The sequence below is a fragment of the Labrus mixtus genome, chromosome 3, assembly GCF_963584025.1.
Source record: "Labrus mixtus chromosome 3, fLabMix1.1, whole genome shotgun sequence".
In the NCBI taxonomy this organism is placed as follows: Eukaryota; Metazoa; Chordata; class Actinopteri; order Labriformes; family Labridae; genus Labrus; species Labrus mixtus.
In genome coordinates, this window is record NC_083614.1 from 14094430 (window position 1) to 14119591 (window position 25162).

Here is a 25162-nt window from a genome sequence, read left to right on the forward strand (position 1 = left end):
AGAATGGGGCTGAGAAAATGATGGAAAGAGGAGTGATGAGAGGGATGAGAACGAGAATCAAAGGAATCAATTAAGACACACATAAACACAAACACATCCATCATAGATAGATTACCCATCAAACACTGAGCAAAGTCTGAAGCATGTGGAATCAGATGACAAATTGACTATTATTGGGGATCTGTTATCCTCATCCCATAAATGAATGGATTTGGAAGAGAGTGATCAGGAACCAAGTCGAAGAGTTTAAATGTAACTACATACCACTGTACTGAGATGATGTACTCTATCTAGCACGTCCAGGTTACTCAAAACCAGGATGAGTGTTGTTTCTGAAACCAGAATTAGGTGAAACACCTTATCATAACCAAATGACTTGTACACATGAAAAGTATTCCCTAGTCCACCCTTAATTAATACTGATTGAACTTATAATAAACAGACTTACTGTTAAATGTCCTCAAGGATGAGACTGAACCCTGAACTTAACCGGGAATTGGTTCCTAAAATTATTTGGAGTGAATCCTGTAGAAATGGTTTCAATACAAGAAAAGAAACTAAGAAACTTGAAATTATAAGGAAATCAAGGAGTGTGTTGTGATCTCACATCGTATACGTTTGTGTTCATTTGTCATCAGAAATGTGCTGGATGCTTTATTTGCTTCTCTGTGTTCCATGTCTCGGTGTCACCGTAGAAAGTTGTCAGACAATAAACAGTTATTACATATTTTCAAATATAGGGGAGTAAAAGTACTATAGCAAAGTGCTGGTACCTAAGAACTGTACTTCTGATAACTTCTTGAGCGTATTACTTTCACCTCCAAAAAATGTATAAATATTCAGAACAGCTTAACAGTATTGGGGCTGTGTGTGTGTGAGTCTGCGGTTTGGAAGGGGGAGCAGCTTGCAGTGTCAAAAGTGAAACGCACAGAGGAAAATTGAAGCCCCATAATGGAAGCATAATGGGCTTAGTGTCAGAGTCTCGCAGACGATCTGGGGGCGAAGCAAGCCTGCCGTCACCCTCTCTTACCTCAAGGCAGCATAACGGGGTTACAAAACCAACGAGGAGACAAGAGCGGGCCCCAAACAAGCTTTAGAGACATACCGACGGCCTAATAGCTGCATGTGGATGGAATTCATAACAAACAGATGGCCGCTGCTTGTCTCTTTGTGGGATAGTAGCGCGTCGTGTCTCAGACTCAAGTTGAATACTCAAAAGGTTTCTTCTCAGCTCGAGTAGAGGTCCCCCTCAGAATTCATGAGGGGACGTGCAGACATGGAGGGAGGCTCTATGGATGGACTCTACCAAAGTGAAAGATGAGACTTTTAGGCCTCTTTAGTTTTACTATTCTTAAAGGGAGGACAAGACATGGGTGCAGATATCAACATTATGTTGAGAGATTTTAATTCAGCTCAAGTTCAGCTTCGCTCAGTAGCATTTCAATTCACTCAAGCCACTGTACAACAGCTGTCAGGACAAAGATTGAAGTGGTGTCTCTTGTGACGACTACCAATGCTGTGTATACAGTCCACAGCCGTCAAAGCTCTGTGAGTGAGTGACAGGCTGCGAGCAGACATGTTGAGACGGTTATCTAACGCCTTGTGTTGGGGCGGATTTAAGTCAAACACCGGGGGATGAGGACAGGCGTGGAGAGAGGGAGCATGTCAGAGATCAACCGATTAAGCTTTGTTGTGTACAAAATGTGCATCTTCATGAAGCTGTGGTTAAGATCCAGGATCCAGATTTAGTTTTTCATCTAATGGATTGTGTATGTGTGTGTATGTGTATATGTGTGTGTGGTCTGGGGCAGAGAGAATGTGCTGATCAGAGGGGCTCGAGCATGAGTAAAGCAGATTTGGACTCCGACCATGTGTCGGTTATTGTATAGACCAGGGTAGTATGTAAAGAAAACTGAGCGTATTGTGTGTGGTTGATGGAGTCGAGTTGGGTTGGTTAACACCAACTAGCTCCACTAAGAATAAGAGTGTTTGTATGCATGCCATGTACACAAAATCTTAATTGAATATTTTTGGCCAGTCTTATCGTGTTTCCATATCTTGCAGCATTTACTGGCAGTCTGCGATCATTGTGATGGTAGCACTTCTCTTGTGATGACTGGATTTGCAGATTTGTTTCTGTTGCTTTTGTTTGCTGTGTTTCTTTTTACTTTAATTTCTTTGTGTGTATTCTTTTCTGTTTTTGTGTAGCACTTGTTTCTTTATGAATCCTGTCAGCGATGGTATATATGTTATGGACTTTACCATGTGTTTATGGAGCTTTCTATAGTGTATGAATTTGCAGCCTGTTTCTCCTCATGGGAATCTTCTGGGCCATTGCAGTTCCTTTGTTGGCCACCATACATTTGTGATATTGGTGACTCTTAGTTGGAACAGATATGACTCTATATTTAGTTTAGTTGGTCTCTATATAGTCTGATGAAGTAACAGACCTTTTGTTTGTTTTCCTCCCACAGTTGTTTGTTTTTCCTGCTTAAAATGTGGTTAGGTTCTTTTTGTACCGTTGTCTGCTTTGTAGGGGATGCTAGCATGTCTTCACTTTTTTATCATTGTTTTTTTGAAATTATATTACACCTGAACAAAATGCTAAATTTATTCAGATGAAGTTTATCATAAATTATCCATATTTACAGTATTGAATTACCAAACTGGTGGCACATCAGTAAATTGACTAAGTTAGTTCAAACTTTGAACTAGATTTAGGTTTAATGTGGGAACATAAGGGAGAGAAATGATGTACACATAGTATGCTTGCAGTATGTCTTTGTATTAAAGCTCCAACCATTACTTGATTCATTCATGAGCATTTGAACTTTTCTAACTCCACGTTACACAGAAAACAAGCACAGGGACTGGATTTGTTGAAGACTTTAATGTGATAAGAACAGATGATTAAAGCATTCCTTAACACAACTGATTCATGAACAAACGGTCGGAGAGGGCTGACCCAGACCTGAAGGCCTGGCTGGTTGTCAGGAGTGGGTGGTATGTTTAAAGTCTTCTATTACAGTACGCAGTCTTAAATTGCAATGACCACATAAGGTGCTTGCAACAAGACTTTAAACAAACAAGAAACCATTGTTAAATTAAATAAGTGGGTGGGAATGTCAGTTTTTGGTTCCACCAGTGAATTGATTTCCTTACACATTCAGATACTCGTAACTGTTGATATGGTAATGCTCTTACTGCACTATTGCCGATAAGCAGTCCTGCTGATAGATTTGAAACATTTTCTGCAATAATGTAATTCAACACGAGGTATTTCAGGTCCAGCTACCTCAGACAAATCTCAACCAGTGGAAACATCTCTTTGATTTCCATATCACTCAACCTTGCTAGGCCAATAAAGTCAATATAGAGTATTTATATCAATAAAAACACATGTGGTGTGCTTCATTTCATGTGGTTTATCAAATGAAAGGGCTCATTTTACACCACGCGCCTCAAAAGAGCTAACCGAACAAAATCAAACTCACCTCATGTATTTGGAAATAAAGTTGAATAAAACCTTTGAAATCCAGGTTTACTAACTGCTGGGGATGAACAGAGGGAGACATGGATGGGGGTGGGGAGCGGGTGGTGGCAGGTGGGTGGTCTAGCCTTTTGGAGCGTTGTACTGACGCAAGAGAGAGGAGATGGCACTGGATTCAGTGACCTCCTCAGGAAGAGAGCCCTCCATGTCTTTGATGGACGGGTCGGCTCCAGCGTTCAGCAGGAGCTCCACAATTTCTGCAAACTCGCACGCCGATGCTAAGAAAATAGAGGAAAATAATGGGTGGTGTTAGGAAGAAAATGATGCAGCGAAGAAGAGACATGAAATAAGCAGAAGAAGAAATGCAAATATTAAGGTCAATCTTGTATTCATTCATGGCCCTCAGAGGAAGAATTCCAGTAAAGTCTCTGTGACTTGTGATTGCTTGACATCCTGTGGATATTTCACTGGATCGGTCTCATCCCATCACATGACATCAGACAAAAGCAAGTCCACAGAGGTGAGTTTTAAAAGACGTGCTTTAAAAGATGTCTCTGATTTTGCATGCCTGATCTCCTCAGGCAGATTGTTCCTAAGCAGAGGGTCCCTGATAGCAAAAGTATTGTCTCCTTTAGGACTCAAGCCTCAACTTTGGAAGAGTAAAAATTGTAAACTTACACCAATCGAACATCAAGGTGTTCACATTGCCATAGAGCGAACAATTAGCTTAGCAGCACAGCTTTGCTTGAGCATGAAATAAGGGGAGATCCTAACATGGACAATTATCATCATGGGGAATTTTAAGAATCACTGCAGCTCACTCGCATCTGTTATGATGTTGTGAGGCAGGTTTAGATAAATATGAGTCTTTCCTTTCTTGCTCAGTGTACTTTAATACACTATGTACAGAGCTGGAGTTAATGAAAAGCCCATCTGCAGGTCCAGCACTGACACCGGGTTGGACCTGTGCTCTTCTCAAACACTTCATTTCTGCCCCATTGGCAATTTCTGCCCCACTAAAAGGGTCTTCTCTCCCTCCCGCTACAAGGGGGGAGGAGGGTGGGGTGCACTCTTCTAACCAAGTTAGTGGGTTCCCCTCTTTCCTGATGTACCTCTCACCCCCCTCTGGCACCTCACCCCCGCACTCTCCCTCGCTCTCCCTCTCTTGTTCTGAGTGCTCTTCTCTGTCGGTGTCAATGGCTCGCTCCTCTTAAAGAGCAGACTCTGTGCTGAGCCTGTGATCGCTGATGTCAGCAGCCGCAGTGATTGACAGCCAGGCCTTTTAACCTCCAGCACAGGGGTGGCTGGCCGGCAGGCAGGCTGGCAGGTGTGTGTGTGCATGAGATAAGATGATACATTGGAATGCATGTGAGCACGTGTGAAAGTGTATGTGCACACTCAAGATGTGTTTATGAGTAGTATGTGGTGTGTAGGTGTCACATGCTTCAAGAACCACTTATCTTTCAGCCAAATCAGAATAACAAAGCTTGGCTTATTTTTCCAGCTACACTTGCAGTCCTCCTCTTGTTGCTCTAAACAGTATTTTATTTAGCCAGCCCTGTGCGTGTGTGTGTGTGTGTGTGTGTGTGTGTGTGTGTGTGTGTGTGTGTGTGTGTGAGTTTGTGTGCGCGTGGTAGGTGTCTCGCCTGGGCCTTGAGCTGTAAAAAGTGGCCAGCCCTCAGGGGAGCTGTAGAGGAGGAGAACAATTTATGGTGAGCAGTAAACCCTCAATTAATCACTTGCCAGCCGCTGTGGCCCTGTGCAAAGAGAGGTGGGAATGAATTTTCATTCTCTGCTATTTGTCTCCAGGAGTTCATCGCTTATGTTTATTAGTCATCTTTTTATGCCCCATCCTCAGGGCTTCCTCCACTCACTCTGTTTTTGTGTGTGTGCACACCTATAGTGGGTGATGCAACATGCCCACCACAACGCCACGAAGCTGGGGGACAGATGGTGCAACACACACACACACACACACACACACACACACACACACACACACACACACACACACACACACACACACACACACACACACACACACACACACACACACACACACACACACACACACACACACACACACACACACACACACACACACACACACACACACACACACACACACACACACACACACACACGGGAACCGCCCTTCTGGGACGTGTGTGTTGGGGCATGCGAGGGTCAGGGGAGTCTGAGGACCAGTGCTGATTTCCTTTGGGAGGGCTTACTATTAGGGCTGATTATTACACACACACACAGACACACACCCACGTGCACACACAAACACACACCCATGCGCACACACACACACACACACACACACACACAGAACAAAAAGCAGACAGGTATCAAAGTGATGAAAAATTAGGAAAAGAGGAGAAACAGACAACAAATTCTAGCAGGTGGAAAGAGAAGGTGTGTCTCCAACTTTCAAAAACAGACAAACATAAATAGCTATTAAGCAAAACAACACAAACAGAATCTCAGAGAGTTTCATTTTCAAGTGTTAGTACAACATTCTGGACTGTTCTTACCATAATGTAGTGCTGTCTGTCCTTCATTGTCCTGTAAGAGAAAAACAAGCCTTCAGGGAAGAATACAACACCCCAGAGGGAGCAAATTCAAAGAATAATATCAGCTGGAAAAAAAGAACAAAATGTAAATCACCAGCAGCTGGGGCAAGTGAAACTGCAAATTAAACAGTAAAATTTCCAATTACCTCCTAGCAATTGTCTGAGGACACAGGGCAACATGTTGTAATTGTATCAAAGGGGTTAAATGAGAAGATGAGGTATTGATATTTTTATAAACACTTGATCTGCAAATGTTTTAACATGCAGGTGTGCATTCACCTGAACCTCAACATATTACTGAGCAGGTTTCTCCTGAAAAATGGATGGAGACCCAGTAACCTGCTAACACACATGATTTTGAAGTATTTTTACAAAAGATTTACTTAAGATGTTTTTTGGGGCTTTTAGCCTTTATTTCAGAGACAAGACAGATGATCGAGTTGGGAACTGGGGAGAGAGATAGTGGGGAATGACAAATTGGGCACTTGGACTAACCACTGGTCCACCGGCGCCCGTAAAACAAGAAGTCTTAAATAATAAGTCTGGTATGATTTTAATAATGTGACTTGGGAGTGTTCATGCCTTTTTGAAAACAGTACAACTCAACTACTTTCACTGTTGTGCAAATGTAATTATTTGGTGACTAAAAAGATATAAAATGTACAACTCTTTAGTGTTGATATCAAACTTCAGACATGTGGCGTTGCAGACACGTTTCAGAGTTTGCTCACACTTCTACTTTTCTTTGAGCTAAGTGGCAGATTTTGAAGTTGTCATATATTTCCAAATGAAATCACTATTTGAAGGCTGAATAAAGCAGCTTTTCCAGCTTGACGCTGTAATGATGATCAGAGCAATATAACATGAGTACAGCATTCGTCAGTCTCTGGATTTATTATCCCTTACTGTGACACTCATACTATGAAAGTCTTAGAAATGTACTATTTCTTATTTTAAAGAGACTCAATTATTTTCTCAAACACTTGTGACGTGTATTATTGTATTGAACAAACATTATTGAAGATGAATAACACCCACTGTGCCTTTAAATAAATGATCCATGTTCATTTTATTGACACACATTTAATCATGTTAACATCCCATCATCTGACATGAAAACACTGTTTTTTATACTATATAATAAGTACTGTAAAAAAAGAAACAACTTACTACATCATCAAAATGAAACCGTCTGTTGCTTGATTACATTTTTTTATATTTCAGCATTTTTTGCACTAACCACCACAGGACTATTGTCTTGAGCAGTCTTGTAAATATTTGTTTAAAATGTTTAATGCTTTACATAGAGAGAAAAGTAAACCAGAGTCATATTCCTTATGTGTGATACATGGAAAATGAAGCTGATTCTGATATTCCAGTTATTTTTAGTGAGATTTCACAGATGCAGGACAGTGAATGTGTCATCTATTATTATGATGTCATCACTCACATGTTTTTTTAATAGAGGTCAATGTCAGAGAGGAGTAGGCTTTACCTTAAAATTTGTTAGCAGAGCAAGTCGATGCTGTTTTTTTTTTTAACGTTTAAAAGAAATACACATATTTACAGCCTTGTCCTTTAAACAAATCAAACATGGACGCTTTTGACCCTGACACACAGCAGCTCAGGGACAAGGGAGAGATGAGGGGGAATGAGTGTCAAAGGGTGACCAGAAAATCAGTGGTGGTGTGTGAGGGTGTGGGAGTGTGAAGAGTGTGTGGTCGTGTGTCTGGCGCATTGTGTGTGTGTGTGTGTGTGGATTTGTGGGCGTGTGTCTTTTGAACAGTAAAAATGATACTTTGGGTCAGAGGGTCAATGGTAGAGAAATAACTCTTCTAAGAACTGTGGATTGGGCACAAAGATGGGAAAGTGTGTCTGTGAATGTGTGTGTGTGTGTGTGTGTGTGTGTGTGTGTGTGCGTGTGTGTGCATGTGTGTGTGTAGGTATAATAAGACACAATATATGACAGGCCTCATCAACAGAAGATTCAGTTCTTAATCACTGTTGCAGCCTGCCTTTGCAGCTCATAATGATGATAAATGGTCAAACTGTTGCCTCCAGTCTCAGAACAAGAGCCAAGTACAATAGTTTCAAACACTCGGAGACAGATTAAAAGCCAGCAGACACACTGACATTTCCTGCTGTGTCCAAAAATGTCACGGCAGGGGAAATACTTCCAAATGACTAAAACTGTCCTGATGAAATTATTCATTAGTGTCTCCACCTCTGCCCTTCTAACAGCACATCCGCTCATACACCTTCCCGTTTCGGTTACCTCCATAGCCTTCACCCATTCTCTCCCGATTCTTCCTCCTCCTCCTCCTCTTCTCACTCTCTCTCTCTCCCTCTCTCTTCTGTCTCCCTCCAAACAACACCTCACTGATCTCTTTTCTTTCATTACCTCTCCCCTGGTCACTCAAGCCCCACCTTCCCTTCTTTCCCTTTCAGTCTCCTCCTCAATCTTAATCCTGTTCATCCCTCCTTTCCATTCCTTCTCCTTTTTCCGCTCTTCCCTCTCTAGCTGGGTCCAGTACAGACTGATGTTCTCTCTCTCTCTCTCTCTCTCTCTCTCTCTCTCTCTCGCTCTCTCTCTCTCGGGCAGCACTTCAGGGACCTGCTGATTGGATTAGAGCTTTCTATTCCCTCTGGGCGGATCACAGAGCACAGATGCAAATCACCACCAGCGTGGAAAGCGTGCCATAGTTAACCCAGGACAACAATGCTGTCTGTCTGCGAGTCAAATCCCAACCTGTGATGGATTACGGACATTGTGTCTGTCTCTCACGATGATGTTGATATTTCAGAATTGTTGATATTTTTAACTGAATTCCCCGTTTTACAGCAAGCTGCACACACATAAACACTGAAAAAAGCATACACACATTGCACAACGAAAGAGCCACTCTTGTGGTGTGATGTTTACAGTCAAGGCAAAGTAAAAGACTTTGGTGAGCATAAACACACCAGCGCCAGACTGCTGTTTGTTGTTCAAAAGCAACACAATGAATGAATGGCTGATATTTCACAAACAAAAAAATATTAAGGAGGAGAGAGAGTGTAGCTGAAGCCAAATGATGCATTTAAGAACTATCTGTTGTATTGTTTGAAGAGTAGGGGACCTGAGTAAATTTCACAATATAAGTCAAACTATTAGACTACAGGTGTATGAAAAGAGTCATACTGTGATCAATCACATCAATATCCTAGTGGAGGAAGAAGTAGTATTCTGATCTTGACATAAGTAAAGACCAAAGTATTTAAAGTATTCATTGTGCAATAAAATACTTCCACTAATATATTTGAATGCATTTGGATTATTATAACAGCTGCCTTAATACTTTTTATATTGCCAGATAGCAATATGAAAACCAACAGTGTCACTGTGCAGGGTGAAACATTGGCCTCTAAAAATGAAATTTTTCATGAGCTGAGAAGAACAGCACCGCTTTCTACTGTAACAATGCATTTTAAAGCAATCTAAAGGCCAGTCATTAAAAGAGAGGGGAGTAATAAAGAGAAAGGGAAACACTAAGGGAGACTAACAGTATAAAGCAAAAACAGATATACAGTGCAGATACCTGCATGTTGTGAGGAATATACATCAAGCATACCAGTGTGTGTGTGTGTGTGTGTGTGTGTGTGTGCAGCGTACATGCTTCCTGCATGTTCATGTGAGGGGTCAGCGGCCTGTCCTCTCAGCCTTCCCTAATGCCCCTGCATCCAGGATGCAGCTTGATGGAATCACAGGAAATTGGATTGTCTTCCATTTGCTTTTGAAGCAGCCTGGATGAGACACTCCCTCCCCCTACCCTCCCAATCCCACCACTGCCCTCATGTACCTGCAGTAAGCCTACCGTAGTACACCTCCCCCCTCCCCCTTGCTCTCTCTGGTGCACCCCTGTTCCCATCCCATTACGGAGGCATGTCGCGCTGAACCCCCTGCTTTTACATGTCATCCAAAGTTTCCCCTTGCGGTGCAGAAATGCCAGGCTGGATGTCAGCAGAGTGCTCAATAAAAGCAGCTGCTTGCACAATACCAGACCCAGCACTGTGGAGCGTATCACCCTAATGGGGTGCAGCAATATGCTTAGGAGCAGTATGGATAGGGATTGATCTATTAGTACAACTGCAGGTTTTTTTTGCTGAATTTAAGTTACACCAATCTATCATTTTTACCACATGAATGATGTGAAGCAAGATGGATGAAAAAGAAGGATGGCAAGTCAAATAGTGGAAAGACATAAGAGCACAGTCGTGTTTCTTTTATGTCTCAAAAGTAAAAAAAGAAAATAAGAAAAAGAAATGTAGACAGAGGACATGGGACTGTTTGTTAATATTTGTGTCTTTTTCAGACAGCTTATCCTCTGTGAGGTCAGGTCAGGAGGAATGACCTGACGATGACAGACCAACTAGGATATAAAAAACCTTGTCTGTAACTCTGTTTATATGCAGAGAACGCACAGATACTGTCACAGATGTTGTGCTCTTTCCAGACAGTTTTTAATTTGTTCTCTCCGTCTGCTGTTACAGACCGGGCTCTAGAGGACAAGAATACTTCAAACATTTAACACAGCTGTTTTTTTTTTTACCAGCATTAAGTGAGAGGATCAAGGGCAAAGCAGAGGCAGAAACTTAACACAGGCAGAGATAAAAATAGAACACACAACAAGTGAGTCCATCACTACTTGAAACTAGATTTGAGTCTGTCTGCATTTCATGTTTGTCTGTTTGGAGATTCGAAGAGGGATTGTGGGTAGAGGGGAAAGGTCAGACAAAACCACTGCCAGCTGTGTAGTTGGTACAGCATATGGGACTGAAGAAATCCAAGTGTGTGTGCCTGTTTGTGTGTGCGTGTTTTAATATTGCAGAAAGTATGGGTGATCTAGAGGCAGCTATGAGGATTTTTAGTTTTTCCTTCACTTTTCACTTTTTTTAATTTTTTCCACTTTCAAAAGAGTAAATATATTGTGCATGCCCTTTCAAAGTACGACTTTTTCCATTCTAAATGTAGCAACAATAAAATAATAAATTAAAGACCTTTGCCAAGATTAGCAACCATATTGAGTCTGTCACAAAACAAGATACTTCAGCTCAGTCCCATTTCACCACTTAGCCCTACTCCTTCGTTTTGCACGTTCACCCTCCAAATTGAAGAGTACAACACAGAAATTGGCCACTTCCGTTTCCAAATATGAGATGGTGACAACAAAAATGACAAACTTGCTGCTTCAGAAATGGTTTACAAACCATGTTGAGACGATGTGAAGCGTCCTTTGTGGGCTCCTTTTACACAGTCTATGATGGAAGTACACATTAAGACTATCCTTAAATATAATTTCATATCCTCCTTTTCCACCTTTCTCTCTCTACTTATCCACCATCCCCTGTTCCTATCGTTTCTTTCTGTATCTCAGTAAACTTCTACTCCCTTTTCTTCTTCTCTCCCTGTCCCTGCCTCCCCCCTTTTCTCCCCCCCTACTGTCCCTGACAGCAACATTAAACAAGTGGGGAAAAATGGACAAGCAATTATGATTTATGATCAATGCATGCAGCAGCTGCTGACTTTTATAATGACAGTGGTTGGGAGAGGGGGAGGAGAACAGAGGGGGGGATGTGTGTGTGTATGTATATCAGTCTCCAGGGTGTGTGTGGTAAAGATGAGGGGGGAATCGATAGGCGACTGGGATCATTGGTATGCAGATTCAAGCAGATATCATTATGATGGGCAGGTGCCATTAATCAGAGAGAAGAACACAGATCTGAGATGGAGGAGGAGGAGCCTCCGCCACCGGGTCCATTTGTAAGAAGAGCAGCTACTGCAGTGCCATTGTCATGGACCAAACAGAACCAACATCAGCGCTAAATGCACTTTTCTGTTAATAATACCTCCCTTGGTTTTGACTTTGGTAAGGTGTATGACATGTTTTATTGAGTCAATTTGTGGGATGTTGGGAACCTGCCTGATGTAGGTACACTAAAAAAGACAGTTTTATTAATAGGATGTGAAAGCTATTCTACCTTGTTCTTGCTATGAAAATGATCTAACATCTCAGAATTCCAAAGTGAGCTGGAACAGACATCAATGAAATTTCTTCTGGTCATTCTTTACAGTCGAAATAGCAACTTTAGATACAAGAATCTAGTTTGAGTTGAGACACGACGCATACTGCATAGTTATGAAGATAAATTAAAAAAGAGTATTAAAAGCTTCATCTTCGTCAGGAGACAGCCGTGTAAACACTGCATATCCACAATGCGGTCTGCCTCTTTTGCTCTCCTCACAGACTTTTTTACCTGCATGCACACAAAGCCCGCTTAATCGAGATCAGTAACACCCTTTATTACAAACTCCTGCTGGAACATTTGCAATTCAGAAAATCTTGTGCATTGCCTACTGATTCTGTATTCATAGAGATAATCACTCGCCATGATGACTTCATAGTAGAGAATGTGTACTGTGATGTATTCATCTCAATAAATCTATCTTAAAGGTGGGACGTAAAGCCACCTGGGATATACATTGTTGTAATGAAGAAAAAATAATATTAGTAATGAATAGTATCGTAGAATCTTCTCTGAAATCCATTGATACAGTAAGATGTGATTTAAAATGTGTGTAGAGGCCTGTGCATGAATATGAGTTTGCCCTGTGTGTGCTGTGTTTGTTTCCCTCAGATGTGTGTGTGTGTGTGTGTTTTTATGTGCGTGCATTGGGAAGGCCCACCATGTTAAAAGGATCTGCAGACCGAGGGCGTCCCTAATTGAATCTGGGTCTCCTCTCTACGTAGGGAGAGGTAACCTTGCCACTCAGCGCGTGAGCACTGCCACCCGGTCAAATTAGCCCGACACAAAACTCACTGCCCTTCACACCTCCTGAGTGTCCTTCAGGTGCCCCTGTGATCCCCCCCCCCCCCACACACTCACACACTCCTCAAGCTTCCATCAGCAACTATACAGTCGGGGGTTTACAGGTCCGGAGCTGACGGAGGTCCTGGAGGATGACAGGGATTATAGCTACGTATTGTGTAAGAGTTGTCTGGCGGCCACAAAGAGTGACGTACCTTACGTCAGAAGAGGACAATCAGTCAAAAACAAGTTCAGTTTGTCTGAAACTTGGTTTTCAGGTTGCCATTGTTTTTCTGACACCATTTCTGATACAGAATTTGCATATTGGCTGAAACTTAACTTCCACTCCCTTGACTTAGAGAAGAAATGAGAAATGATGATCTTTAAAGTTTGTTATAACCAAGAAACATACAAATGAACACATCTAGGAATAATGATAAATGTGGGTCTTCTTCACGCCGAAAGATCAATTGCTAAATATTGGGAAATGGCTTACAGACCAAATGTTACACACAGAGTTAGGCAAATACCAAACCTCAGGAATAATGATTGGTAAAAAAATTAAACCAGACCATAAACAAGTAAAGTGACTTCAAACAAGAAGAGCTAAGGGTAGCAGCTAAGCTTTTAGCCCTACCAGGATTGAAATGTAATTGTCCTCGATACTACATTGTGGTTGTAAAATTACCTAAAGCAGTTCTTATTTGCTGCTATACATTAGTAGTTACTGGTGCTAGCCTTAATACAGCAATGCTGGTAGCACAGTGCTTCTTAGAGTGTAGGATGTGGTAGCAAAGGAAGAACAATACTGCTGAATCTTTTCATAGGAGGAAAATGATGATGCTGAATCAGATCATAGACTCGTGAACTGGTCAGTACCTGATCCTGTATTTTACTGAGACTGCTATATGTACAACTCCATCCATGTCCTACATGTGATAAGCTCCTTAAAAATTTGAAACGTATCTTTAACCACAAAAGGCTGATTTTCATGTCTGCCTCCATCACACCATACCAAAGAAAGGTCTTCTTTTCTCTTAATCTCCATTCCCTTAAACCCTTGCCTTCTTCCTGCACATCTTCCTCCTCCTCCCCCCTTCCCAATGTCGTCTTGCTTGCTTGTTCCCGTGGGACACCTTAGCCTCCATTAAAGCCATCAGGGAGGAGGGTAAGGTTAAGACTGAGACTCCACATTGCCAGAGGGCCCCTCTGTCTGTCCTCCTGCGGCTCATCGATGATGTTTAAAAAGAAATATATGAAATAAATAAATACATAAAAGAGTGTAATATGAAAATCAATGGGCAGGCAGCTCAGGGGCTGCGGCTGAGGCATTTGGAGTGAGGGACTCATAAAGCTGAGTACTGCGGGGGAGACTGATGGAAGGCAAAACACTTACTTTGTTTATTCTCTCTCCTCACCCCCCGTCCCCACCCCTTCCCTCACTGTCTGTATCCAACTCTCACTCTCTCACTCTCATACCCCCCCCCCCCCCTCTCTGTCTGAAACGGTTGAGGACAGCTTTAATGCTCCTGACAATTTATGTGGATGGTTAAGAACGATGGAAATCAAATAGTTGAGTGTAGGCAAGGCCCAGAGAGTGGCCAATAAGAAAGAAACAACAGCTGATGATGGCAAAGAGGACTGTTACCTGCTGGAATGGCTCTTTAGGCCGCACTATTACTGTCAAGTCGCTGGCTCTTTTCTGAGTGCTCGTATTATAGATTCATAACTGTATCTGTGTGCGATAGGCCCTTTTAACACCGCACTGCAACGGCTTTCATTTCAGCAGGACGAGCTAATGTGCAGAGAGTACTAAATACCCGTCCCATAAGAGTAAGGCTTGTAAAATGTCAAGGTGTGTGTTTGGCTTTTATGTGTGCTCTGAATCCTTCCTGCTTGGAAATTGTAAACTTTTATACAACCTTTTCTTTGACAGATTCTCCTCTATCCATTGAACATGTGTTCATCTTTAAAAACAATAAACTTCTGAAGGAAAGCGCAAAGAAACCTTGCCCTCCCCCCTCTACTTGACAGCTAAATAGGACCCACTCTCATATTGCAAGTTGAGGACACATGCATGTATATAATCATGCTGTCTTCTTGCCCTCTCTCTACTCGTCTCTTGAGCTATATGAATACATTCTGTAACACAGTGTATGTTATTTTATATGCAACACAGTCAACAATGCCTTAATACACACAGAGAGGTGAAAGAGACACAAGCTGTGGTATGAAAAGTCCGGGATTATCTCAAACAAATTAATAATGTGTTTTTGCTCCATTTCTTCTCCATCCTGTTTTCTTCTTCATTTTCATTCCTTGATTATTCGATAAATTCTGCCGTCTTATATTCCCACCTTGCTGCCTACTCTTTTTTTAAGACCCTATACATTCTGGGGGATAGAATGCACAATTACAACCGCACACAAGCGCGTAAACATACATGGGCGCACACAATTATGACGAATCTGGCTGGATATTTGTTATGACTGGCCTGACTGAGCCATTAGTTATAGGAGGCTGTGCTGGGAAAGGGGAGGGTTACGAACGTGTAATAATGCCTTCACCAGAAGAATTTCAATCAACCACCATTGAGTGTGTGTGTGTGTGTGTGTGTGTGCCTGTATGTGATTACCAATTTTTTCACACAAGTAGTTGACACCACAGTAGAGGACACAGATGAAAGGGTTCAGTGTTCTTTGTTTGCTACAGCAGGACAAGCTTTAAAACTCTCACAGTAGAGCTGCACAAAAGAAGGTGGTAATGCTTCGTTTTTGCTGAATGATTGATTTTTTTTCGCTTGCCTCCTCAGTTTGAAAGGTTATAAATAATGACACAGTTTTACTATGCTTTTGATGAAAAATGTGCATGAACGGATGCTAATGCTCACAATTCAGTTCAGTTTGAAAATAATAAATTTCCTTCGATGCCTTGTTTGCTGATTTGTGAGGCAGAGATTTGGCACAAACCTAAAAACCTTCATTTAGGACCCTGTCCCAAACATGTTTCCCTGGGAGGAAAAAGAGACAGCCTTGTGTTATTTGATTATTAAAGTAGTCCACATTTATACAGCAGCCTTTCCAGTTTAACTTACAATACATCTGCAACTTTGTCATAGCACTGGATTATTTAACGAATAAAGAAGGTGAACTCTATCATGTGAACACCTCCAAACTGGGAGTATAAAAGTATCGATTCACAATTTTTTTTATTGCAGATTAAAAAAATCGCTGAATTCCCCTGGGATCGTGACGTCATATGCGTTTGCAGAAAGAAAAAAAACAACGTGAGCCAAGAGCTTCCAAAGGTGTATGCACACCTTGTTCTCTCAATAGCTCAGAGTGTTTTAGGTTATAAACCCAATATCGCACTGAACCAGCTCATAGATGAATCAATAATGAAACTAAATCTGGTTTTCAGCCTGGTGTATGCCTTGCATACTGGCCTCAGAAGCATGGATTTACCTGAATTTAATATCAGGGTACCAAGGAGTTGTGACAAACACAGTGCAGTGTTGGATGATACGTATAAACTGTTTTCACATATGCACTCTGACTCCGGATAATATCTAGATATTTACAGGAGGACTGCTCTGGAGATTCTTCCGACCTGGCTGTTCACATATGCTCCTCACAGCTGGAAACTATTCCTGTCAGACAAAACAGCTTCTGTGTGAAGTCCATGTTACTTTCAATGTTGCATAGTCAAAGGGCTCAGTAATTCATGTCAATAGCAGGGTCCAAAATTCCTACCAAAAATACTAAAGGAATAGCCTGAATATAAGCCTCTTATCATGGGCCCCTCAATTAGGGGAGTAATACAAGTGCAAAGCAAAACAACATGAACACAGTAGCCCATCTCTGTCTAGAGGAGTAAGGGGGGGACTGTAGAGTCCACGTGCCCATTATCTCATAATCCGTCTATGCTCCTGAGGCAAGACGTGACGTAAATAAACAACGGAAGCAGCAGACAAAGCAACAGAGTCCACTACACGACGCTATAATGACAATATTTGCCTTTACATCAATGCTATATCAATACTCCAACGGAATGACAACATCCACAAAAGAGCTGAGAACAACAAACTGGCAAACAGAAAATGTAATGCAGCCGTTTAACTACGTGCACTGAGATCGTAGTGGTCGTGTGCAGACACTCACGCGCAGCAGTAACAAAATATAAATGTCACTCCCCTTCTTATGGGCTCGAGCTGAATTTCCGGAGAATATCCTGCGGCGTTCTCACATCAGCCTACTCAGACTTGCTGCAGAAAAAATTACTAGGGGTCTGCTAGGAGAAACTCCGGGTAAAGTCTGAGCAAAAACATTTGGCTGTTTACGTTCACATATAGCCTACAGCTCCTCCAGGTATTATCCTGAGTTTTTCAGGAGATTTCTGCTAGTGTGAAAACGGTAATAAAGATATGTTGTTGATGCTCCTTTGAACAAACTTTATATTAAAGATTAAATTTAACTTTGAATGTCTACTCATCCTGTACTACAACGTCTTATAACTTATCACCCACAATGTCTTCTAACACTGACATCTTAAAAGAATGGAGGACATAAGGGCTCTGCCTACTGGACTAGGACTTGAGTTTCACTATACACGGAACATAACGTAATCACTTATCTGTATATCGCTTATCTCTGATTTCCTAAGTTCTTTATAACTTTGAGCCTGTATTATTCGAGTTGATTACCTACAGTGCAACGTGTTTTACTCCCTCATATCATTCAATCCACAGTGTGAGTCCATCCACACTACTAACATTCATACATACAAAATAAAAACAACTGAGAGAGAACCGTGTAAAAGTCTAAAACTTGCCTTAAATATAAGAACAGTACCTTTAAGAAAAGTTAAATTGTGTATATCTTAAAGAGACATGCCGGTCTGTGAGTCCTGAAGGCTTACCTCTTCAACACAAACAGAAAGCCTCACACTGCATATGGACGTCCCTGCAGCTTCTACACACAACATGTACCAGACTTGTTGTGTGCTCTCTTGCTACCAATTGTGGGCCGCCCAGTCAGATATTTATTACTATTGATCTAGCTGGTCCTGGCTGGAGACTTTTGTTCAGCCGGCTCGAGGCTCTGACCTCAATTAAGTTATGAATTTCTATCTGATAGACTGGGAGCGCCTAGGGCCTGCTGCGTCTGTGCTACCACGCTGGATTAATTAGAATTACTGGTGCTGCGAGTCGCTCTCCCCGCCTCATGGATCATGTTGTTTTAATACAAAGTAGAGGCGCTGGAGAGCTGAGGGAGGGATGGAGTGAAGGGGGACGAGGGTTGGAGGGGGAAGTGGAGAGGGATGAGGAGAGGGTAAAAATGGGGAGACAGAATGAAAAAAAAATAGGCATGAGTTTAGTGAGAAACTACAATGTGCTTAAAAGCCGCGATGCTTTTTCCCAAATTCACCTCCTTAAACCCACACAATGTTTCCTTCCTGGCTTTGTGTTTGTGTTGTGGTAACCTGTGTCTCACCTGTCCTTCCTCTTTGTCAGTCTAATCCCACCCCTGTCTCTCACCCGCTCAGTAATCACCCAGTGTCAGACATCGTACTGTGGGCCATTCTTGACCTTTGTTGTAGTCTGCAGACCCTCTCAACAACAAAACCTTTCCTCTTCGACTCCAATTTCTCCTGAACGAAGCTATCCTCTCTGTGAATGTATATCTCCATGGTAACACTACAGCTTGTTGGGAGGGGAAGAGGAAGGTTTGGGATGAAAGTAAAAGTTGTATGTGTGTGGGATGAGGATTAGCTGAAGGTGTGGGATTACAGCGTCTGGACAGAGAAGGACCACAGGGAGAGTGGACACACACAAACACACGACTAAACCTCTAAAAGGGTCCATTTGAAGACTATTTATCATTTAAAAACTACAACTTTCAGGTCATCTCATTCTGTGTGGATTAAATCTTTCTATAGGAACAGTTCACTTTTTGGATCATATACCTGTTTATTTTACTTAGAGGAATAATTTAGATTTGAGGATTGGTTACACTCTTAATTTACGGTAAATATATGAAGCTACAGCCATTATGTTTTGGTTGAGAGTTATATTGTTGTGGTTACTTCACCTGTTGCCTGGCATCCCTTTCTTGCCAATAAATAACCCAGCACATAAATACAAGAGGTACACAAGAGATACATTTCAGATATTGGGTGTATTTTATGTGTGAACAAGTTGTGTTTATTTTTGTTTGTTCGTTTTTGAATTCCTTTTTTCTTTAAAACATACGAGTGAGTTTATTTTTAGCCAGATACAGTTATTTTATTTGAATTTTATTATTTATCTTTATAGGAGACTGTACTGCTTTTCCTGAAAGTATGAGTGTCATGAAATCGTCACTACCAAACCTTTCTAAATGCATTAACTTTATATTCTACTGGTCTTTGTGTTTGCATTCATCTGTGTCTGGATTGTAAATGATTGTACATGATACTATTATTCATCATTTTCTCACTCGCCTTCCATATTCTGTCATTTTTCCCATTGACAGAGTTTTTAAAAAAAACATTTACTCACTCATACAAGTCTGTTAGATGTAACAATTTCTGCATTTTAAAGGAGACTTTTGGATGCAGTATATATAATGTAGGTGTGGAACTCTTATAAATAAGGATTTAAGTCTTTTTAAATCTTCATCTTTTTAAAGCAAAAGCCAAACTTCTATCAGGCCAAGGCGAGCGTTCAGTGCTCAGGTACGCACAATTTAAAAGTCTATCTCGTCTTATTGACTCAAATAATTAAACTCATACATGTAGTTGCCAAAAGAAATCTAAGCCCTAACTAGTGTTAAATTGGCACACTGTGATCTGTCATTGGTGCTGTTGTGATATGATGGAATGTGCTCAACTTAAGCTAATGCCTCATTAATGCTCTTAAACACATTCTGGCACACAGACTGTAAGTCCACTGTTTAAGCCTTCATTTCCACCATTGCTGTCATCTTTCCCACAGTTCTGCTGTGTCCTACTTTCTCTTTGTGTATTAGCTGATATATCATAAGGGCCTGAGCTACAATTGGCAGGTGGCACAGCTGTGATCTGTGTATTCACGCACACACACACAAACACACACACACACAGAGCTCTACCTATTGTAGTCCCTCGCAGCCTTCATCCAGGATTAACTATCAAACGAGCCCTTAATGCAGGTTACCATGGGTTGGGGAACAATTCACTAAAACAATCAGTTGATTAATATCAAACGATTTTCCTCCACTGCAAGGCAAATAATAATACCTTTTGTTTAAACTCTCAAATCCCCCTCCCCTTTTTAATCAACAAATTAAGCATTAATCATGTTTGATCTTTATTTACTGGTTGCTGGCAGTTGGTGGAGGTCAAGAGAGATTACTGGGCGCTCTAATAGCCTGCAAACATCCCAAACATTCCTCTCATGAACACACACAACCTCCCTGACTCTTTGTTTTATGAGGCACAGGATTTTTTTTCTTCTGCAGTGCAACAAAAAAACTCATCTCCTTTCCTTTGCTTCTTTTCTCCCTTTCCTCGCTGACCTCACCCCGGAGCAGCAGACAAAACAAAAGGATGTTCGAGCAGGTTCTAATGAGAAGCATATCGCTCTGTAAGCTTTGCAAAGTGAGATAATTTGGCATTGCGACAGAGTGGTATGATTTAGCTGACTATATTTTTCTCCTAGCCACCTCTTGGCCACCTCATAAATCTGCTCCCAGTAGCTATGCTGCACAGATCCAGTGTCTGTAACATTCACTCCCGTCCACGGCATGCTTCCTCTGACACCTGAGAGACAAGCAGGTGAACATCCAGATGCCCTCAATGCATGAATGTCTGCACTTTTGATTTGAAACATTTTAAACTGAAACATTATCGTATGATTACATTTTGTGGCGTACACAAATTTGATCAAACATTACAGTTTTAAAGAAAACACAATTTTAAACAATTTAAATCCTAAATCTCCAGATTACCATGATCATCTCTGTGTTAGCTCGATTACAAATGGTTTAATAAAAACACATTTTCCTCTCTGTGTACAGAAGTTTTAAAGTCAGAAAAAAGTCAGGACAAGGTCAGGTCAATAACTAAAAGTCTGCACTTGCCCAGACTTCCATTATCACTACCTGTCCAAAGATGTCATGTTTCCTTCTTTGACCTAAGAAATGCACATGCTGATATCACTTTATATTTTAAGGATAGATACATCACTGCAAATATGATGCATCTTGCAAAAGGACAAAGGCCTCCATCCACACAACAATCCTCCTGCGCTGTCATTATCTGGATATGGCTCTAACTCATTAGTGAAGTGTTTCGTAGTTATCCCACTGTTAAGTCTTTTATGAACAATCCCCCCCAACATTCAAAACAAAAGAGGCCACGCATGACCACAAAAGAGAAAGTCATTTGTGAAATGTCCTGATTATGTGGGTTGTGCAACATAAAACAATTTGCCTGATTACTTCCAATTGATTCGGCCTTACAGTTAAAGCCTCAGTGTGCGGCGCACTGAACTGCACCGTGTCGTGCTGCTGGGCAGAGGAGAGGAGTAATTTCTCCGATGTGCAGCTGAGCCAGCTTACCGCCAAAGCTAAAGCCTCCTGGATGCTGCTGAAACCTCAGGGAGACTAAACACCAGGCAAGCTACCAGCTAACTCAGTCTGCTAAAGCCCTGAGGGATTTGTCTGCGGCACAAAGTGAATTAAAGGTGACCTTCTGGAAGGGATGGAGGCAGAAGACAGGAGTGCTATGGGGATGTCGGAGATGTCACTATTTGCTTTGGGTTCATGTGTGTGCAGAGCAGTGACTTTTCTCTCATCCTCTTCTAAATTCCATCTTTTATACACTCAAACACACACCTCCACTTGCTGTACAGACTTACAAATAAATAGCAGATAGTCCACCACTGCCCTGATGTAGGAAAAAGTCTCACACGCATTCAACTAAAATGAGAACCTGAATATCTTTCCAGGGGGGGCAAAGTATTTAGACTGAGTTAAAAAGTGTGTTTATGTTCTTCCATCTCATTGGAAAAAAACTGTCCCTGACTTCAACTCTGAAGTTTACCAATTTAAGCAATTAGAGTTGGAATCTGACGTAACAGAGATTTAAGCCTGCTCCATTTTACCTTGTTTTAACAATAATTTTTTTCCATGCGCTACTTTCTTGAAGTTTTTGTAAAAGCTGAAACATAATTTTGTTGTTTCAAATCCATATCACACATACCAAACTCTTACTCAAGTTGTAGTTGTTCAATATGAAAACACAATTGTTGTTTTAATCTTCGGTTGCCCAAATTAGATTTTCCACAGCAGTTGTTGGATGAAAATTGGCCTAAGGAGGACAAATTCAAGGGACAAAAAGAGAGAGAAATGCTACCTGACTGTTGATGTCTGCTTTGTGCTGCAGTAATACCGACACCAGCTCTTTATGTCCTCTGTCACAGGCCCAGTGCAGGAGAGCCCGGCCCTGCAAATACAAGCACAAGATTACTCACAAGCAGCATACTTTGAACTGCAACTGCAAAAGTTTGAAGGCATGACTTAGCATTCAACAGCATTGATTCATTTCAGTTAGATTAATGACATGAAGTATGATGTCTTCACAGGGTTTTAGTTCAAACCGTTAGTTAACACACACTTCAATCTGTTTCTTACTAAATAAATAATGTGAGAGGATTCAGAACTCATAACCTTTAGACCTCAGCTCTATAATGACTTGCAGGCGTATTATAGATATATGTCGACTGCTGTGTGTCTATGTGTGTGTGTGTGTGTGTGTTTCCCTGGATGTGTGAGCAAAGAGGAACAGCATGGATGTTTGATCAGAGACCGAGGACTCTCACACTCAAATCAGAGTAACCTGCAAACAGTCTGTAAAGCTTGATTGATGGGACACTGTTCAGAAAACAAGAGCATCCCTCAAACTTGCAACCCTTTACTTTATCTCAAATAAACACACACACACACACACAAAGCACGCACAGTGACCAACACAAGCATACCCTCCTTAGGTCCAAGATCCTCGCTCTAAGAAAACCACAGGAGCTCATTTTTCAGTGAGGCCAATTAGGTAAAGCAAACTCTCCAAGTCTAATTCTGTTGCTTAAATCATATTGATCACCACGGCTGCATGTTCAAATGGAGACTTATGTGCCGGGCCAGAATACAAATAAGTTGGTCTCTCTCTCTCTCTCTCTCTCTCTCTCTCTCCCTCTCTCCTCACTTGCTCTTTCCAGCTCTCTCTCAGGTGTGCTGCTGCTGACTACGTGCCACATTCTAAACCATTTGTACCAAGATTGCTACATCCAGCGTGAAGCTGTAAACAGATTTCACACAAGCTTTGGAGGGATGCAGAGATAAATCAAAGGAATAAGTGCAGTAAAACATTTAGAGAAGCTTCCAAAGTTCAGGGGTTGATTGATTGTGATCACATCTTGATCGATAAGCAAAAAGAGAGATATTTAAGACAGGTCTCTTATGATCAGGGCTGAAGGACCACTCAAAGGAGATTTAAGTCAAATCTTGATCACTTACTTCACAGAGGAGGAAACTGTCTTTACTGATAGAGTGTCATAAGTCGGGCTGATGAAAAACAGATGACTTCCTCTCTAGACAACTTTGTCATGAGTGCAGGCTCAAATGACCAGCCCATGATGATCACTTCTTCCAATGCTGCTTTGAAATGGTATTCATTTAATAACTGTGACCCACAATTCAAGATCTTCTTATTTAGCACTTCTTTTATTGAAGATGTAATTAATGTATTTTTAAATACTTTTTTAATCCTAGAGGGGAAATTGTGGTTTACACTCTGTTATTGAGAGACATGCTTCTCACACACATAGACCCAAATCACAAACAGGACCTGTGGACATGCATTAGTGGAGAGACGTCAGAGTGGCTACACACTGCTACGCAAGGAGCGCACCAGAGCAGTTGGAGATATGGTGCCTTGCTCAAGGGCACTTCAGCAGTACTCAGGAAGTGCCCTGACACATCTGCAGCTACCAGAACAACTTCCTTATTGTGGTCTGCACCAGGACTTGAACCAGGAACTGCGGTTCCCAACCCACGTCACTACAGACTGAGATACGGCACCTTAATATAATTTGGTGGTGAGTAAGAAGTCCTCTAATCGATGACACACATGATTCAGCTTCAGAAACTAAGGCATTTGTAGAGCTTTTTTATCGAAATGATTCAGGATCAACAAGGTGTTTGAGTGACTGTTCCTTTTCTACCAATCGCTTTAAAAAATTAAGCATTTGATGAGAAAACAACAATTTAAATAATCATTAAGAGCATAATAATGGCTTATAATGTAGGATACATATAAACAGGTTAGTATATCCTTAACTGAAGGAATGCACCACAGAGCTTTTGCTTATATTTATCTTGTTTTAAAGTATCTTTACTCTAATAAAAAGCATTTTTAGACTACATTATTTGATTGATAACAGAACAATCTGTTTGTATCGAAAAAAAGAACAAGGTTTGATTTGTTATTCTTGTTACGCAGCCCAAACTTTAATATACATGAATTAAAAGTGACATTGTCGCCGCCCTTCTGCTTTGACCCCATAATATTTTTGTCTTTCCAAAAAGGGTTTACCATTCAGACAGACACGTCCTGTTGAGATCTTGTTATCTTGTTTATTGGACTTTATTTCACTAATCGTAGATAGTTTCATGAAACATCGCCTTTGTATCACTGCTTGGGCTCTCTGGAGTTGTGTTCTGTTTCATTGTTACTTTAATATAATTGGTACGGCTGTAGTTTGTGTATAACTGTTAGCTTAGTTTGTATATGAAAAGCAAGTTTATCAAAGTATCTAGGCCTAAGCAACCAAAGACAATGTGTAATTTCTAGAAATGGCTGGATGAGGTCAGTATTTTGTATTTAGTGTTGTTTCTGCTTTGTTGGCAGCTAACTGCAAAACAAAAGAGTGAATATTTAGTGACTAACCCAAACAGTGAGCCCTGGGTTAGACCCTCTGCTATGCTCACTCTCTGAGCAATAGGAACAGATCAGCTTCCTGCTGATGTCAAACTTCACCACTGCCCTCTGCTGTTGAGGGAGCTACACTGCAGGTGAGCAAACAATAGCGGTGGACAGACAAAGCTTTCTCTGCAGAGGTCCTTCCACCATCTGGCCTTTGGCTTGAAACTCTCCAGCCGCCGGCCTGCTTATCTGCAGAGGGCTGTGATGAAAGAGAAGAAGGGAGCGAGCCATTTGGCTCGGCCCGTAA

At 41.4% G+C, this 25162-nt stretch overlaps 1 protein-coding gene across 1 annotated transcript in view; it reads right to left on the reverse strand.

The window, feature by feature from the left end:
• Window positions 1-2871: 2871 nt before the first annotated feature.
• acbd6 (acyl-CoA binding domain containing 6) overlaps window positions 2872-25162 on the reverse strand; it is a 32481-nt gene continuing 10190 nt past the window's right edge. The window contains exons 6-8 of the mRNA XM_061032670.1: window positions 22291-22380; window positions 6031-6061; window positions 2872-3768 (exon numbers count right to left, since the gene is read on the reverse strand). Coding sequence (XP_060888653.1) covers window positions 3614-3768; window positions 6031-6061; window positions 22291-22380 — 276 coding nt within the window. The 3' untranslated portion in view covers window positions 2872-3613. The remainder of the gene's footprint in view (window positions 3769-6030; window positions 6062-22290; window positions 22381-25162) is intronic.